General features: G+C 39.4%; 1 protein-coding gene across 1 annotated transcript; it reads right to left on the bottom strand.

Annotated features, from left to right (window-relative positions):
* Positions 1–42: 42 nt before the first annotated feature.
* On the bottom strand, positions 43–20,262 carry LOC126373770 (ubiquitin carboxyl-terminal hydrolase 16). Its single transcript, XM_050020051.1, has 7 exons — positions 20,147–20,262; positions 19,084–19,973; positions 17,511–17,634; positions 13,176–13,326; positions 12,598–12,745; positions 10,241–10,339; positions 43–8,662 (listed from the first exon to the last, which is right to left on the bottom strand). The coding sequence occupies exons 2-7, from the start codon at positions 19,943–19,945 to the stop codon at positions 7,020–7,022; spliced, it is 3,027 nt and encodes a 1,008-aa protein (XP_049876008.1). The 5' UTR covers positions 19,946–19,973; positions 20,147–20,262; the 3' UTR covers positions 43–7,019.
* Between the last annotated feature and the right edge of the window lie 14 nt (positions 20,263–20,276).

Genomic DNA, 20,276 nt, shown 5'->3' with positions numbered 1-20,276 from the left:
TACAATAAAAGAAGGTAGGAATAAAAATAAAAGAGCGAGCGATACGTTTTACAACTATATTTCATTTAATATACCTGTTTATAACGCAAAGTGTGGAGTTCAATATACAAAAAATATCAAATCAATATAATCAACATAGGCTACAGGAGGTCATTGTCCTGGCAAATGCAAACATTAAAAAAATAACGCGAAGCTGGTAACACTAGAACGACTAAACATATACAATAGTCGACTCTTCACATTCTAACAATACCGTCAACACCACCGTAACAATTATTCAAAGACCATCATGATCCATACCTCATTCCCATATTTCTTATCCACATAAACCTTTAAATATTTAAAAATTGGATTTATTTCACATCTCTTTCCGCTCTATTGAAAAAAATAATAAATAACTTATGCCAATTTGTTTAAAAGTACAATAAAAAATACGATAAATTTTGAAATGCATTTCAGCTAAAATTCATTATTTGGATTTGAAATCACAATTAAAGCCATTCTTATCATGTTTAGTATCACCAACCAAACCAACCATCTAGTGCCAGAGCTTCTTGTTTGATGAATAAAATAAGCCACACGCAAATAAAGCCATAACGAAATTGAGCACTCACATGAATACATAATTAATTGGAACTTAAATATGTGACAATAGCTAAAACGTACTAAAAATAGGATATTTACAGCACAAATAGATAGACCGCCAAATACTAGACCAGTTTCGATAAAGTTACAGAACAATAAATTCAAGTTTATAACTTGAAATTCTAATGTTTCAACTTCTGACTATATTTATAAAAGTAGAAGAATATATTTAATTTTAAATTACTTATGCCGGTGACAACACTGGCTGCTGAAAGAAGGGTTTAATTTAATTCATGGAGGACAAATTACCTTTTTTTTTGCTCTTGATTTAGCCACATTTTATTACATGTAAATTCATACTTTATACAACGCGAATGTTTAATAATAAAACGAAACATGTGAACTATCAAATTAATCTATATTTGGCGGCATTCGTTGCTAATCCGACATTGGTTGGGGCCCTAAGCCGGTCCTACGACCGGCTAAAATCTAAGAATTGTATAAAACATCGTATTTACATCTATATAAATATAGTGTTGATGATAATCAAGCGATTTGCCGTTCCCCGTGAATGTTCCCGTTATAACTCTTAATTAGGACACTGGTCCTGATTTCTGCAGACAACTCCTAATTTTACTTTAAGTTATATCTGTCATTTACTTATCCGCCCAAAAGGAAAGGGACGGATGATTGACAGCTGTAAATTTTAGGAAGAATGAGTAAATGAATGAATGACCCGGGCGAATCAAATAGGTATCTCGCTGGTATGCAAATTTAATTCTGTCGGGTTATAGTCCAATGTAAAATGTTTACATGGTTGTTTTGATTTGTGTGTTCCATAAATTTTATGCTTGTCGATTACCCGTCCCGATTTTGGCGGATAAAAAAATGACACATATATAACTTTAGAATAAATTAGACGGTGTGTACAGGAATTAGCACCATTAGCTTCTTTTCTTTTTTAAGTTGTTCTTTTACTCCGTTAAAGGTTACGTAATAAAACTCTTTTTACATAGAGTTTGCGCCTTCCCAAAGTGGGAACATTTCCGGGAACGGCATTTCACCAATCTAAATGTTGTACGCTAGCGTTCTATAACGCAGGAACTGCCTTATAAAGTGGACGTTATTTATAATGCCCATTATGTTAAATACTTCGACGACTGGCTAAGCGACTTCGATTAGATACTTTGTATCTTTTGTAAGCCTTAAGATTCTTTACACTGAGTAAGTTATTGGCCCCGATTCCTGCAGACACCTCCGAATTTTATTTAAGTTATACCCATCTTTTTCTTACCCGCTGAAAAGGAAAGGGACGGATGATTGTCAACAAGTTAATTTTAAAACGAATGAATAACCCGCGCGAATAAAACAGGCATCTTGCTGGTATGCAATCCGTTTGACGTGCTGTCTACTTAACTCTGTCGGGTTATAGGCCAATGTACATTTTTAGACGGTTGTTTTAGATTTCTGCTTCAAATATACGTGTGTTCCATAAATTTTATGCCTCTCGATTACTCGTCCCTTTCTTTTTCAGTGGATAAGAAAATGACAGGGATAACTTAAAATAAAATTAGATGGCGTCTGCAGGAATTAGCACCATATCACTAGATATAGTAAAACTACCATGACAGCAACATAGCATTGATATCATACGGAAAACCTTGCAACTGACGCAACTACTATTTGTTGTAAATCAAACGTTTATAGGAATCAAAGTATCTCTAATAAATAGGCATTTTATCATAAGATAATTGGCTTTAGTATGTTACTTAAGACGTTATTTACTTCGATAAATCCTCTACCACAGTCTGTAGCACTGTTGTCTATCCGTGGTATTATGCTACGGAGATCATTTCGAAGGCAAAAATATTAAAGTACTTGTTCTGCAAAGAATCTTGAAGTACGTCTACCAACTTGACGGCAAAAGGCAACGCATTCTTCCTCTAGAGAAAGTATAAAAATACGATTTTCTCTATTTGAACGAGGATAAAAACTGCCCATTTACCACCAGGTGTCGCTACTGTTGAGTGTTCTTAAATTTTGATAGTTCCCCATAATATTTGAGTAAATAAACATATTGTTTTGGTTATATTTTTACACTATAACCCTTTGCGCAGCGTTTAACTGAAGAAGAAAACTTGGAAAAACTTATTTTCAATCAAAACTGGCATTTTCCAATTGACGGCTGTTTTCTTTTGCGTAACTCATCCTTCAAATGGGATACACTCCACGTTGCTCCACATTTTATAGTTATTTAACATAAATTTTAGCTGCACAGTATGGAGAACTGTCAAAATTTTGAATACTCAACAGTGCTGCCACCTATATTTGCCTTCTAGTTTTTATCCTCATTGTGACTTTCCCAGCTTTGACATAAAAACTAAACAAGCGGCGAACGTGCTTAAGTATTTGACAGGCAAGCAAAAGTTCAATGGAATTCAACTTCAACTTTATGGTTGTATGGCAACCGGTCGTCATAGAGACAACCATACGTACAGGAACCACATTTGTCCATAGAGAATGTCCTTATAAGTGCGTCCAAAGGTCGACAAAGGTATCACACATTTCCTGAAACAGGACAACACAACACCACATATAATGGTATTCTTTGATAATTGGATTCATTTTAGCTTGGCTGTCAAATACTATACACACGTTCACCACCTGTCAATTTTATTAAGGCGGTAAATGTAACCTTCTAGACTACAGAACTTGACTACACAAATAGGCAAGTTAAGTCATCAATAAATGACGTGTATTTAGCTTTGTTTAAACGGTATATTATATGTATTTGATATGGATAGACTTATTGACATGTGTGTGGAGTGGATTCGGGCAACCACTAACTTAATTTGACAGGATTATAACTAGCTCCATCTCTTTCTTGCACGTAGTGTTAGTGAAGGACGGCACTAATTTACGAGCTGTCAAACTAAAATTAGGTTAAGTTTGTGTCCGCTCGAATAGGCACCAATGTTGTATTGTGAGTAAAATCTTAGAAGCAGCTTATGGCTTTTCGAAGCGATAAAAAGTTATACCAATGAGGGACTTTCCAGATGAAGTTCTTTGAATATCACATAGATGGCGTTGTTGAGTTTAGAAAACTGTCAGTACGGCTAGCGGATCAAAGTAAAAAAAAAACTATAAAGTGTTGATATTCTCTTTGGTCATAAAGTATTTGCTTTTTTATGGACTTTGAAGTATTAAACTCTGTTCCCGCTCTAAATGAAGATTTGGCTGCTAGAAACCAGTTTTTTTTCTACGATTTATTTTCAGGCTATGGTTTACTGGCTGTATGGGCTATGTTCCCTTTGCATGTCGGGCGGACACAGTAACAAAAAAAAGGCTGGTTTATAACAACTTCCTAAACTGAACAACGTCATGGCTTTTTGGCGGGAAACGGGAACGGGACAGTTGCTTTCTTCATTGAATAATCTAAATAATTAATACGAAGTGGTGTTTTGTGGTTAATGATCGCATTAAGTTAGTCGGAAGACATTCGCGAGTGTTATTATATAGGAGTATTCAATAAACAAAGTGTATCTGCCTATTTTCGCTTCGTGGCAGGAAGCCGCTTCATAACTCGAAAGTTTATGCGAACTTTTGAGTTAATTCGTTTGGGGTTCGGAGTAGGAGTCTACTCCGAGGGTGGGGGCTTAGGTTTCATCATCATCATCATCTTTCATCATTTCATCAATCATCAAGAAAAAAATACGTAAGACATGGCTGTATGGGCATAGTTCCCTTTGCCTTACCCTTCGGGGAAAACCAAAACAAAAAAAAATGAACAACGTCATCTATGTTATTTTTAAACGTAAGCTGGAAAGTCCTCAACTAAATGGAACGCCACAAGATACAATTCAAATAAGTTATATTTCATTCAAGAAACAATAATTACAATATAATAGTTGTATGTAGACTAAATGGTAAATGTTGACACTTTAATGGAAGACTATATACTATTGAAAATTATAGACGACTTTAGAGACTAATATTTTGTAGCAAATGACTTATGAATATTATAGAGATAATATATAAAACACATACGGACTGTTGAAAATAAATTTAATGCGCTGGTGGCGCCGCTTTTGCGTATAAAATACACCTGGCGGACGAAACCAGTAACTTGACAGTTCTCTGCTGTAATATTTTCAAAACGCGTCTACTACAAAATACTAGCATACGATAAAATCGACTATCAAACTTAAAATGACGCAAATTCGATGCATTATTCTCAAACGGACATTACATAAAATAGGGCTTAATTTAACGCCAATATAATATTTGAACCTATACATTAAAATAAGACAAAAAAACGAATAAATACCTAATACGGGGCCTGATTCATCACTCGTAATCAGATATTCGGGCGCTTTTTTAGCCTAAAGTTCGCTTGCCTCATATGGATAGCACTGAAAAAAGCCCGCAAAAACAGAGATTGACAATAACTGGTAGCTTATGGAAACCTATAACATTTTACGCCCTCGTAATGTTTCACTCGATCCATGTTTTAAGAAGCCACTTCCATTGCATTTCGTGGGATTTTATGAACTTTAGCTAAATTAGCTCCTGAATATCCGATCACTGTGCAATACATACTGATAAACTCTCTGATAGCCTATCTGTTGGATAAGTGTATGATCATGATTATACAGAGGGTCCCTCGCCGTACTAGGAAAGTTGTCGCTAAACGCAGCGCCGGTGGCCAGCATTGGTACTAACTGTCAAAGTATTCATAATGATACGACACGCCGCCACTAGATGGGACTCATTTCCATATGTAAGCTTATACGGTTAGCATCTAGTTACTCAATGGCGAAATAGAGTAACAATACACCACGGTCCCTACCCAGACTATAAAAAAGCGCCGGTGGCGAACATTGGTATTAAATCTAAAACATGTGGAAGGGACTAGACAAAGTAGTAAGTAGTATCAGTCGGATAAACTCTGGATAGGCTATGGCAGATACTTATCAGCAAGAAACAGACCCTAAAAATTAAAATTTTACAGCATGACACATTTAAACTTATTGAAATGATATCTTTTAAATAATGAACGATGGATGTGGTAAAATGGAATATTTGGTACAATACTGAAAATCTGTGTTTTTAACAATGACATCGTATAAAGAAATAGGCTCACATTCGCTAAGTTTTTTTAAAAACGTGTCCGAATCATGTAAATACGTATAAGTTCGTTCGCTCAAATTAAGATGTTATGGCTGTTAAAATAAAGAGCAATATCGGTTGTACAGTGTCGTCATTACGCCCACTACGACTAAATTAAATCTTGACACGCCGGCGCCGTCGCTTAGTGATAAGATACGCCGAGGACAATTTTTTACAGAGATTGGGAGTCTATTTGTTTATATACGAGGTCAATGGTTTAAAGCACATTTAGCTCACATAATAAAGCTGAAAGTTGGGACTATGGCACGTTATATTGATAGATATGACCAATGTACATATGCCTGTAAATTCCAATTAGCTTTATCAAATAAGCCTGTATCTTGTACAGTTATACATATTTTAAATCAGGTATCCCTAATTACCGCGGTAGGAACCGGTATAGTAAGAAGAACGAACCGGAAAAAGTAAGAACCGGAAGGTATTATGTGTTTTCATTATGACAATAACCGCGTAAACCTCAAACAATGTATATATATTTTTTGTTTTTACGTAATTACTTTGGCTTTATTTTGAATAGCTCGCTTTCAACGCACGTTCGAAAATATACCCATTTCACATAGCACATCAGAACTTGTCATTAGAAAGATGAAACAGCAATATATGTTCGCACGGTGAAGGCGAGCAAAGCATTTGGTATATGTATGTATAATTGCGCAAAGATATAAAATTGTTGGTAGATAAGCCATATCTAGAGAGCCCCTATCACTTGTAGCACTAGTAAAGCTTTTTAAAGACGGGATGCCTTTCGTCCAAGAATGACTGAATGAAATCGAACTCTATTTTATTTATAACAATGCTAAAGATAAATACCAGGCTAACGCTTGCAAAATATTGCATACAATAATATGGGGCTAAGTTCAACAATACAATATTATGAAACACGATTACTGATTGTAAACCAACATGATTTTAATGACTCATGGTAAAATGGTGAAACACCGTATACTTTGTTCGCGATTTAGCAAAAAGGAAAAAATAAAACAAAAATTGACAGATGCGGATATATTTTACAAACAGTAATCATGAAAAGAGGTTTAAACGAGTAAATATAAGTTACATAACATAAGTAGTCACGTGAACAAATGCGGTCTCACAACCGCCAGTTAAAAATTATAATTACGAAGCCGAAGCTATTTACAGCGATAACATTAAAACGTCATGCGATCCTCCCTACGTATATCCGACTTTACAAGCGTCAGTCTTCCACTTAAATGCCACTCCATAAAAACATTCCGACCGGGGTTTTATAGGATCCTCTCGTAGAAGAGGAGGTATGCCTGCGCCCGTAAGACCTTCTCCTCGCTGACCTCGGAGACCATGCTGTCGGACACGTAGTACCACTTGCCGGGGGGCACGCTGGGCGTGGGGGCGGGGCCCTCGCCGGACTCGTAGCCCGAGAGGTCGGACTCGTCGTCGTGGTCGGGCTCGTGCGCTGGCGTCGCGGGGCTTGCGTTGGCGCTCTTGGGCAGGAACCACCAGCGCGGGTCGGCCGCCGCCACGCCGGGCCGCACCTTCACGTAGGCCACGTAGTGCCCGCCGTGCATGCCGCCCGAGTGCTCCACCACGCCGTACAGCGAGTACAGCAGCTCGTTCTGCCCGCGCGCCACGTTCGGCAGCTTCTTCAGCTTGTCCATCGCGCAGAACGGCGCCAGATCCAGCACGGTGGGGAAGTCCACGTGTTTCGACATCTTCCTGAACATGCACCGCGGCCCAATCTGGAACCTCTTCAGGTGCAGGATGAGGATCGCCGGCGGACTCGACACGAGGAAGCGTTTCGTCGCGTTAGTGTACACCGTCTTCCCGTCTTTGCCGTTGATCCTCTCCGTGCACGTCTCACAGCCGACCTTGTTGTTCCCGGTGAGGAGTTCCAGCGCCGTGAACTGACTGAGGCAGGACTGGATGCTGCACTCGTCCTCGTCGCACACGTAGCGCGGCGACAGCGGACTCTGCCGCGAGAACGAGAGGTAATCCCTCAGAACGTTCTTGTCCTGGTCGACGTTGTTGACCTTCGGCCTGGGCACCGTGGGCGGCGGGTCCACGGGGCTGTCGTTGGTCGTCACGGGCGACGGGTACGACGGCTTCTTATTCTTGACGTCGTTTATGATGAGCTTCAGCTCGTCCAGTTTGTTCGCTATATCTGGGAGGTTTCCGAGGTCGTTAAACACGTTCTCCTGTGGCTTGCTCTCTGGCAGTGACTCGTAACTACTCTCCCCGCTGTGTTCGAGCAAATTTCTGCAACCTTGCACGCTGATGCCTCGAGAGACAACCTCATTGGAGTACTCTGGAGCGTTGTATTGGGATATCCTTGAGATAGGCCTTTCGAATTCTGTCTTAACTGGCGATAACTTATTGTGTTGGGGACTCGATAACTCTAGGTTGATCTCGCTAGATAACGAGCTATGGCTGCCTAGTTCTTTGCCGTTCGTCGGTGAGTCCACGTTGTCGACAGTCTCCGTGGAGTTGTGTTTCGTCGCTTCCGGACTTGCTACTCCCGAATCGGGATTGGACAAATTCTCTAATGAAATTAAGGGTTTGTATTCGAGGGGTATCGCCGTTGTTGAGGTGGACGAGTCTGCGAATTCTACTTTATCTTTGTCGGCGTGTTCGGGGGTGTTGTCTGCCTTTTCCTTGTCCATATCTACAGGGCTGGTTCTGATTGAGTCTGAACTGATGACTTTTTCAGAGTTGTAGCCTGATTCCATGTGGTATGCTGCGAAGTTGGCGGCTGTGTGGGCGATGGCCTGGGTGCCAACAGACACTGTGTGCGTGTCGGCCTGGCGCGGCATGTCCTCTAGATTATCTTCCACATCCGCGTCAGATTCTGAAGAGGACTTACCGTCTTCCTTGGCACCGTTGGCGTCGGTTCCGTCGTCCTTAGTGGAGTTACCTGGAAAGAAGAAATCATGTTACGCAATACGATCATTGATACGATTAAGAAATTATGGTGTGAAGTTCAAAAGCTCAGTTTTGCAAAATGTTAAGCAGAGATTAAATAGGTAGAACCTGTCTTTCATAACTAGTCTCGTTAAAGAGGAAGACAAAGACGATACTTTGCACAATAGAGATGAACTTAAGAGATGGAAGAAGTACGTGTCGCACAGTAGCATAGATAAGCAGAAGCCAAGGGAAAATGTAGTTAGGGCAGTAGGACAATAGGGTAGCATCCAGTAACTAGTTACTTTTTACTGCCCAAAAACGCAAGCTGTGACGTCATGAATAACGGAATTTAATACCGAGCTTACTTTTTTCTGGATTAGCCTATCCTCTTCTAACCCAACCACAACCAGACCTACTAAATATCAATCTTTAGGTTAAGTTAGTTCGTGCGCTCCAGCTTGACAGCAGGACAGAAATATAAAGTACAGCCTAGTGCGACAGAGAACTTAAGAAAAGAAAACTTACTATTCTGATAACTGTCCTACGCACCCTAGAATAAAGAATAATTTCAATAGGACGGTAACCCTCCACCCCGCACCAATGCGTATCGGGCGCCGACCTCACCCCCTCTGGATCTTACATTAGTCACACTTCATACAAAAATCTCATTCATACCGTGTACATTCTAGAGTAATATCATGTACCCAATTTAGAACCCTGTCGCACTATCATATTTGACATTTAACGAGACTTACGGTTTAATTTGTCAAAAAGTTAATGTGGCATAGTATCAAAGTGTTTACATATTAGTACTCGTGACCGTACTGCATAACGCGTAACTGCGAGGGAGGCACAGACCACGCCCTCCTAACTCCTTACCGGCTTACTGTCATTTCAAACTAAAGACGAATTGGTCCGGAGCGGAGAGTTACCGTTCTATACGTATTATTCTTTACTCTATGGCTTAGTTGAAATGGCCGTAAGCAGCTAAGGAGTGAGGGAGAGCGCGTGCGGATTGTCTGTCTCGCTCGCTCGCATTTAAGCGATAAAGTGGTGAGATTTTTGTATGGAATGTCAGGGTGTTACACCGTGCGATAACGCAAAACGTATTAGGGTCGTTCTTCTTTTTTATCGACAATGATCTGTCCTTCGTTCTGATAAGTTATATGTTTTAGAATTTTATTTAATCTTTTCATTGTCCAAAAATTTCGTTAATCATATTATACTAGCGAAATGCTACTCGGTTCCTCGATTAGTGATTAACGTAGCTTGATTGTTTGATTGTCAAAATTCTGTAACAGAGTGGTAAATCGAAATGCTGTCTCCGATGAAAAGGGCCACTTTATCACAATAGATTTTGGAATGCCCCAGCAAAGAAAAGTGTGTTACCAAAATAAAGAGAAACACTAAATAGTCCTTAGACATCTATCTTTTTATGATGTTTTAAAATATTTATCGCCGTTATACTTTTAAAGATGTTAAATCCGATATATCGTGAAAATGTCTTTTTATTGTCGATAAAAAAGAAGAAAGACCCATGTGATTTGTGAAAAGGATTAATAATATAAAGAAACCATGCCATTACTACCTTTGTTCTTACGAGCAGCCTTCCTAGCAGCTATCCTTTCCTTCTTCAGTTGATGTTTCGATGGTTTGTTCTCTTCTTGAGTATTGTACATATTTTCCTCTGAAAATTCATTCACAAATCAGTCCATGCGTTCAGCCCGGGACAAGGGGAACCAGAGTTCGAAATTATAAAGATAATCTTGATTAACTCGATAATTATCTTGATAATCTCAATAAATATCTTGATAATCTCGATAATTATCTTGATAATCTCGATAATTATCCTGATAATCTCGATAATTATCCTGATAATCTCGATAATTATCGAACCCTAGGGGCATCGTTCACATACAATTATTTACAGTATTTGGACAAGCAAATGAAGTTAAGAGGAAACAGTACAATACACTTCTCTACCAATGTCTTGTTAGGATTAAAAAATAGCTGACCTTTTTGAAAAATCACATTCTGATATAATTTTCTTCAACAAAACTTCGATATTTATTTATCTTTTTTTATATGTGAATATATGTGTGTCGAAGTTTGTCCGAAATAAACTTTTTTTTTATTCGGAGTAATCATTTAGATCAAAATATTTTACCTGGATTGAAACTAGCGTGTCTATTGTGAGGTTTTGTTAACAAAAGCCGCATCCGAACATGGGCAGATCCAGAGCGACAGGTTGGGTCATGGAAATAGGTTGTCGGCGACCTGGAGACCCCCCCACCCACCCCCCTTTAGGACATAAAAGATGGATCCCGCTCCTGCATCCGAATATGATTTTTCAAAAAGGCGCTTATGAGGTTTTCGCTATAAGGCCACGAAATGTGGCGCTATAGTTGATTTCACATATTTATCTCTTATCAACACATAATGAATACACAGTACACACACACACCAACACATATAACCAACTCATGCACACATAACCAGTGTGGTGTCGTTCCCGGAAATAAAAATGTGCAACACTTATGTAAAAAGAACTTCATTACCTAACCTTTAGGCAAATAGGACCAGGGTTCAAGAAAAGACAACTTAAAAATAAAAGCAGCCAGTGACCCCGATTCCTGCAGGCAGGAATTAGCACCACTATCTACTTTATTTTAAGTTATACCTGTCATATTTTCTTATCCGATGAAAAGGAAAGGGATGGATAATCGACAGGCATAACATTTATGGAATACGCGTCAATTTTAGGCAGGAATTTTAAAAACCTTCCCAAACTCATTGGCCAATAACCCGATAGAATAAAGTTGACAGCACACGTCAAATGGGTTGCATATGAGCGAGATGCCTATTTTATTCCCCCGGGTTATTCATTCATTTTAAAATTAACAGTTGTCAATCATCCGTCCCTTTCCTTTTCGGCGGATAAGAAAATGACAGGTATAACTTAAAGTAAAATTGGGAGGTGTTTGCAGGAATCGGGGCCAGTGTCTACAGGAATCAGCACCAGCGTCAGTATACGTTTTTATAATAGGAACGTTCCCATTTTGGGAAGATACCCGGAACGGCACATCACTGCACATAACATTTGTTACGAACAGTCGTTGTTAATTGGTTAACAGATTATTTTTATACGTCATTTAAAACTACCCTCAAAACTCCGGACAAAGACCTTTTAGATGTTACATAAGATAACAAAAGCTCACGACTATATCCTAATGGGGTAGCCAGAGGTACATCCTTCGCAAGACGAACTAAGTACCCACACCACACCGAGCTTTCTGTTAGACCAACGTGATAGGTGGTGAGCCGTATCGCCGTCTATTATAGTCGAGGCAATCGTGTTAAGGTGGGTACTGACTGGTTTTAAAAGGCGTAATGTAATGTGTTACACAGCGAGCGTTCGTGCTGTCAATACAGGGAAATAAGGCGCTCATAGCGAGCATCAACACTAATTTTATGCACATGACGTAACATATCATGCTCGCTGCGAATGGTACAATACGCCTCGTAACACCGGTCAGTACCCACCTTTAGAGAATTCGCAAAACACCCATCTTTTAAAATTTTCAAGTCTTGAAACTACCAAAACGCATATCAACTTTTTTATAACTAAATTACTAACGCAAACGTCATATAAAATGCAATTTCTATCACGAGTTAAGGTTAAGTTAATTAACGCTTTAACGAAGTTAACGGATTAACGAAGTTGACGGATTAACAGATTACTGAAGTTGCCAGATTAACGAAGTTAACGGATTACAAAAGTTGATAGATTAACGAAGTTGACGGATTAACGGATACCGAAGTTGACAGATTAACGAAGTTAACGGATTACCGAAGTTGACAGATTAACGAAGTTACCGGATTAACGGAGTTAACTATTTGATGAAAGGTGCCCAGCTACACACTACAATAGTCAACACTACATACCATTTGGAGTTTTCCTTCGCACGACGGCGGGCGGCTGCGGGCGGCTGGCGGCCACCGGGAGGGAGAGGTCGAGGAAGTACTCCGAGCGGTCGGAGTGGTGGAAGCACTCCTGGCACTCTAGCGTCGACACCAGGAAGCCACGGAACACCTGCAATTTGGATCGTAAATTGGGTTTCCTAGGTCAAAGATAATTATAAAATTCTGATTACTAAATAAAGACAGATCGAAAGGTGACAAAAAACTTTTCCTTTTTCTATTTAACTTACTTATGAATTTAATAATAGGTGCGACACTTTATCACGTTTTTCTATGACGTCATAGATTGGTTATTCATACAAATTCCTTGATCGAAAAAGTATGTTAAGATGACTCCGTGCTTCGGTAGGTATTAAGCCATTGGCCCCAGCCTACTAACCCAAACACCTCCACCGACCCGCAATGGAGCAGCGTGGAGGAGTATGCTCCATTCCGCCTTCGGTAGATTGAGGGGAGGCTTGTACCCAGCAGTGGGTAGTATACACGCTGATAATATATGATATGATTATAGAAATTGAATGAGATAAAAATGGTTATCACACCTGTTCTGGCCTCAACATGGTATCTGAAGCCTGTTGTCCGTAGAACTTGACCTTCTGCTTGACCTCGCCGTCTACCTTGGCAGGGTCCACCTTCGAGTTCATGCCGAGGCTACTCAGTATCACCGACTGGTAGCGCCGGAGGTCTTCCGATCTGTAATCATGAAGGGTTTTGTTGTAGTTCAGGTACTATTATTCTAATCTAGCCTACAAGATCCCACTGGTGGGCAAAGGCCCCTTCCTCTTTCCATTTTTCGCGGTCCTGTGCGTACTCCGGCCAGTCCCTCCGGCAAGCGTCCAAGTCGTCACGCCATGTTTGTCGCATGCACCCTGAGCGGTGGGCACGGATTGTCACGCATTGGGTGCTTCATGACGGGTACTATTATTAAGTCTTTTTTTTTTTGTTCTAAGCTAGTGAGAGAAGTAAACATTATTTTTATTTTATTTTTTTATTTTTTTTAAATTGTTACGCTATTGTAAAGCGGGGTCGTCAATTAGTCAGGTACATCGCAAGTCCATTTAAAGATTTATAATGTCAATTAGGTAGTTTACTAGGTCAAAGACAAATTATGAAATTCTGATTACAAAAGAAAGACAGAACTAAAGGTGACAAAAAACGTTTTCTTTTTTCTATTTAACTTGTTTATGAATTTTAATAAAGTGTAATAATAACCCAGCCCAGCTCTAAACTTTTTCCAAATTTTTTTTAGCGTGACTAATGTATATTTGCCGCAGATGGCATTAACTATTTGGCCGGAAATTATTCCTAAAAAAATGTAGCTACACGTCTAAAAAATGCGTACAATGTTAAGTCTCACACAATGCAACCTTCGTGGCGCGTAAATCGTGAAAACCTCGTTTATCGTGCCAAGGTCCACATTACCGAACCGAACGTAATAGCGGTTGTTATTTATTTCCTTTTCCTGCAACCATTATTATGAATCGCACGCATGCGCTCTTTGTTCTGTTTACATTTTTTTTCTTTTATGTAACATAAAATAATATTTAAAAAAAATTGAAGGGAAGAGAGGAAGGGGTAGTAGACCTAGGAGAACATTTATGAAACAAATAAAAGAGAAGGTGCAGCTCGTGTCGTATCAGGAGGTGAAGGTTTGGCGGGAAGAAGAGGAATGGCGATTACTCCACCGACAAGAGCGCAGTAAAGAGAGAGACAGAAAATAATATTATGTAAAAATCATAATGATGATGTTAATGTAGTAGAGTAATAATATAATTGAGTATTTGACTGGATCTAAGATAAATTATAAAATGCTAATCTATAAATAGAAACCAGTCTAAGACGATCAAAAATCAATCTCATTTTACTTTTCGACTTATTTTCGAATTTTATTTATGAATTATTATTAGGGATAACGGGCGTGAGTTTATGTATGTATGTATGTTTATTTATGAATTAAGTAACAATAAGGACGACGTTTGACCGCATCTATTGATGACGTCACAGGACAGTATTTCCATACAAACTCCAAAGAAAACTTTCGTTTTGACGTTTCGTAAAAAGTATCTTATTTGACTGGGTTGTCAAGTAGCCTATTAGGACTCGAGTTCGCTACTATGACATTTTTTTAAAACTAAAATTAAGGTGCATGTGTGTCTGTGTGAAGCCATGATAATTAAAAAAGAAAACAATTGGCGGTGTCCATGATAGTGTCCAATTTTTTGTGGCTGCCATCTTCCTAGCGTTATCCCGTTTTACAGAAGCCTGTCTGACCTTCCAACTCACAAAGAAAAAAACCAGCCCAATCCTGGTTAGGTATTACCTCAAAACGCAATTAAAAAAAATTAAGACGGTAATTTATTCATTACATTATAAGATACATTATCAATCAATCAATCAATCAATCATTTATTTGCAAGAACACAAAGTTAAAGATCTTATTCTAAGTAAAACAGTGCATGTATTCAACCTGCAAGCAGGTGTGCAAATATTTATACATATCTAATTATATTATTATTAAGACTTATTCCTATAGTTAAAGAATTCGTTGACACTATAAAAACACATATGTAATAACCATTTCGTTAAATCATTCTTAAATTCTATCATATTTAATTCCTTTAAATTTTCAGGTAAATTGTTAAAAATTATGACACACATGTTATAAACATTTTTTTTATAAATATACGCACGACAAGGAGGCTGGTATAGTACGTTCGCGTATTGTCTTCTAAGTTGTCTTGTACTTACTTCACTACATTTTTTGAAATAATGTTTTTGTGATTTTACAAAAATGCAGGCATCTTTTATGTACATGCAAGGTAAGGGCAACACGTTACATTTTTGAAACAGAGGTTTGCAACTATCCAGGGACCAAGCATTATTTATAGCACCAAGACCAAGTTAGGTACCAAGACGTACGTAGATTGACCAAATAGGCTAGTTTCCAACTAGGCAAATCAGTTACGTTTTACTAAACGTGAAAACAAAATTACAATGGAATTTGTTTGAAAAAACATGTGTGTTTCGTCAGTTTTAGATCTGTCTTTATTTAGTAATCAAAATTTCATAATTTATCTAGAACCTAATATACGAACCAATTGGAGACATACATACATACATACATAAACTCACGCCCGTAATCCCAAATGGGGTGGGCAGAGCCACAAGTAATCAAAGACAACTTGCAGCCACTGTTGGTCCTATCCATCTTAGGACCAATTGGAGAAGCCCTTAGAAAAGGTTCAGTAAGATCTACTCTGAACGGGCAAGCATGTCTGAGCGATTGATGAATGTGGATCGAAGAAAATTGAATTCCATAGTCTCTGCTTACCCCGGTGGGGATAGGCATGAGTTTATCTATGTAGTTATTAAAAGATAGCAGTACTAATTGGTATAAGTAAAGATGCTATTGTTTACAACACTCATAACATGTCATTTATTAGCATTATCAAGTCATCGTCCTCTAGATAGTGGACGAAGAAGTGAAATTATTACGTAATATCGGCCTCTGTGGTCCAGTGGTTGAGCGTTGGACTCACGATCCGGAGGCCCCGGGTTCGAATCCCGGTGGGGACAAAACATAAACATAAACAGCCTATATACGTCCCACTGCTGGGCACAGGCCTCCTCTCAATCAACCGGAGAGGGTATGGAGCATACTCCACCACGCTGCTCCACTGCGGGTTGGTGGAGGTGTTTTTACGGCTAATAGCCGGGACCAACGGCTTAACGTGCCCTCCGAAGCACGGAATCAACTTACTTTTTCGGACAATCAGGTGATTCAAGCCTGAAAAGTCCTTACCAAACAAAGGACAGTCTCACAAAGTGATTTCGACGATGTCCCCATCGGGAATCGAACCCGGACCTCCAGATCGTGAGCCTAACGCTCTTACCACTAGACCACGGAGGCGTTCCGGTGGGGACATATCACAAAAATCGCTTTGTGATCCCAAGTTTGGTTAAGACACTACAGGCTGATCACCTGATTGTCCGAAAGTAAGATGATCCGTGCTCCGGAAGGCAAGTTAAGCTGTTGGTCCCAGCTACTATTTAGTGATGTAGTGGTTGATGAATGAGCTGGTATTCTACTTTACAACCCGCACGATAAGAAGAAAAAGAATATTACGTGATATCTACTTCATAAACGTCAAAACTGGTTGATATGTGCAAATTCATAAAGAAATGATAAGACTAAAGCTGGATGCGCACAGCATGCGTTTCAACGTTTGTTGATAAGGATTGTGTCCAGATGGCTATGTGACAATATTTCCTACAGGATAATGGTGGTGATAACACGAATCTGAAACCCTTGAGGTTGGTGGTTAGTTAGGTAGGTGGTGGGACTGGCAGGACAAAACCTAGAAGGACATACAGTCATGAGCAATATAATGTACCCACTTCAGGACTCTGTCGCACTAACATATTTGTCATTTAGTGAGACTTACAGTTCAATTTGTCAAAAAAGTTAATGTGACATGGTACCAAAGTGTATACATATTAATGCTCGTGACGTTACATTGATTGATTGATTGCATGTCCTTAGAAAACGTTCAGTGGTTCAGTAGTGCAATCTTTCAATTTTTACTTTTTTCCACATCACCACCTCACCTACCTTTTTTTCACCTTATGAAAGAGAAGAAATCGCTTTAAGCGATAACGCCGCCAATTGCCATGTACTTAGTTAAGAGTCTTTTTTGTAATTATTTATTTTTATTTTGGTGCAATTAAGTGTATTTGTATTGTATTGTAGTTCAGTCATTTTAGTAGAGAGCATTCCATTGGGAAAGTAATCTCTGCACTGCCCTACCAACACCTGATCTGCTTATAGTTGACTGATCGCAGATAAAAACGGAAAAAAAAATAGTTTCATAACGCACCTGACAGCCTCGAGCAGATGTCGGAGCAGCTCGTGTGCGTCGTGCTGGTCTCCGCCACCGAACTGCGGTAGCTTGTTCACCAGCGCCGACAGCAGCTTCCGAGGAGTGTACACACCGCCTTCGCCTATAATTATAACATTATACAGTTAGAAGTCACTGTGGCCCTGTGGTTCACAGGCTTGCTTCTCAAACGGTTACCCAGAACCAGACTTGCACAAATCTGTTATTAATTTATCTTATCATGTGCGGTTTTCACTAACACAGTTAGCTCGAGACGGCGATACGCCACCTATCATGTTGGTGTAACAGAAAGCTTGGTGAGATGTGGGTAGTTATTTATTTATTTAGGTTCACATACAGCAACACATATTAAACTTTTACAGACAGCATTATAAAAAAAGAAAAACTTGGTACTTAGTTCATCTTGCGATGAATGTGCTCTGACTACCCCAATTGAAATAAAATATTTACCTACCTTATACAGTACGTAATTCGACTCTGCAAGTATACTATAGTAATAGCATCATTTGACAAGTAATTTATTCTTCATTGTTCTATTTATGGCCTCTGTGGTCGGTGGTTGAGCATTGGGCTGATCCGGTGGTCCCAGGTTCGAATCCACATACACACATACATAAACTCACGCCCGTTATCCCTAATGAGGTCGGCAGAGCCACAAGTAATCAAAGAAAACTTGCAGCCACTGTTGATATGAAGTCCTGAGATGGATACAGAATCCAGGTGGGTATATATCACAAAAATCGTGTCAGGGATATTATTGTGCTACCAAAGGCTTCTGACATGTCTCATGTAATAACTACACATCAATATCAACTAGGTATGCAATTGTGTGTTCTAAATAAAGCAATTTTTCTCATGATTTCTGTGAATTTAACATAATACAATAGCCTTACGAAAACTTCGTAATGTGTCCATAATTTATCATTATTGTACACAAAGAAGTACTAAATAACTGGACAAAAACAATAATTCTACAAGGACAAACTCATCAATCATTCAACAATATTCTTATTGGAATTTCCATAAGAATTCTGTTCTGATCAACTTTAGCCTTTCTGAAGGTAATTATTAATTATTTTTATACACTCATTTAATGTACCAAATAAACACGGAAGAAGTTAATAGGTATTTAAAAATAAGGGGTATGAAAAGTCGAAAATAATCTTCATAATCATATCATAAACAGCCTATATAATATGTCCCACTGCTAGGCACAGGCCTCCCTTCAATCAACCGGAAGGGGTATGGAGCGTACTACACCATGCTGCTCCACTGTGGAATAGTGGAGGTGTTTTTACAGCTAATAGCCAGGATCAATGGCTTAATATCACAAAATTTTTCAAACAAACAGGTAATTCAAGCCTGATGTCCTTACCAAATAAAGGACAGTCTCACAAAGTGTTTTGGACAATGTCCCCATTGGTAATCAAACCTGGACCTCCAGATTGTGAGCCTAACCCTTATCATTAGATTAAGGAGACTGTTTTTTTTTTTCAAATTTTTATTGAGGCTTGAGCCACTCTATGGAGGCTATTAAAAAAAATAATCTTACCTGCTTGCAATTCTGCTAAAGTCTCAGCTAAAGTTCTAGTCAAGGAGCCCCATTCAGCTAGCTGTCCAGTAATTGGAGGTAGATCCACCTCCTTAACTTCATCCCCGTCTCCTTTAAGTTTCAGCTTGCCACCCGGCAAGGTGAACCTCTCTCCAGGCGTCGCCATCTCTTGAAGAACTTGGAGAAGATAAGGAGTCTGGACTAAGCATTGCATCACAGAGTTGAAGAAACAAGTGTTCCCCAAGTTGGAGAGCCCCCTGACTCGTGGCAGGTTTAATGCCATTGCCTTGTCTTTACCCTTGGATAAGGATAACTCAGTTTTTATTACATTATCTGTTGGTGAAGGGAGATCATTGCTCTTAACTTGATCATAAAATAATTCTATTGGTGGTAAACTAGCATTCTTAGGGTTGCCCCCAGCAACAGCTTGCTTTTTAAGATATTCTATGCATTCATGAAGTTTCTTGGCACTCGAAGCTGTCACTTCATTGTTGCAATTGTAGCAGTATATCTCCCAGGTAGTAGTGTTGGCAGTGAGGGCATGGCAGTCGGAGTGGGGGGTGTTGAAGTGGTTGAGGGCGTGCTTGTTACGTGTTCGGCCGCAGAGCTGCGTGCCACAACGCAGGCACATCCACAAACTGAGATCTTCTTCAAAATCGGGGTCAGAGACCTCATTCTTCCCTGCCTTTTTGCACTCGGCACACTCCTTGTCGAACCCTCCGGCCTTCAGTGCCTTCTTCAGCCTGGTGAGATCGACAGCTTTGGCGACGTGAGGACATGCGGACTTGACGTTCTCGTCACACGACTCCGTGGATTCGTCTCCGTTCTCCCCCGGGTCACTCTGTCTCTTCTTTTTGACCATTCTCGCTGTAATTCACTCAGCGGACTGCCTGCAATACGTAACGAGATACTTTTGTAAGAATAGCACAGCAACAAAAAGAGAAAAATGACAAATCTGTGTCGATAGCCATTGCACGCGTGACAACGCACATTCATCGCGAAAGTCCAACAAGAATTGTATCACGGTGCAAAAACTTTATTATTAAAATTGTTCGTTACTTACAGTTACATACGATGCGAACAGAGATGTATTAGAACGTCGCAAACGTTGTAAATTTCCAATTTTCTAAAAATTTTTGGTCAGAAAAGTAAACCACGGCCGTCAGACATATTGGCGATGTTGCCAAGTGTAA

The sequence above is a fragment of the Pectinophora gossypiella genome, chromosome 16 (genome assembly GCF_024362695.1).
Source record: "Pectinophora gossypiella chromosome 16, ilPecGoss1.1, whole genome shotgun sequence".
Lineage (NCBI taxonomy): Eukaryota > Metazoa > Arthropoda > Insecta > Lepidoptera > Gelechiidae > Pectinophora > Pectinophora gossypiella.
The sequence above is the reverse complement of the archived record's forward strand: the minus strand, read 5'-3'. Positions and strand labels throughout refer to the sequence as shown.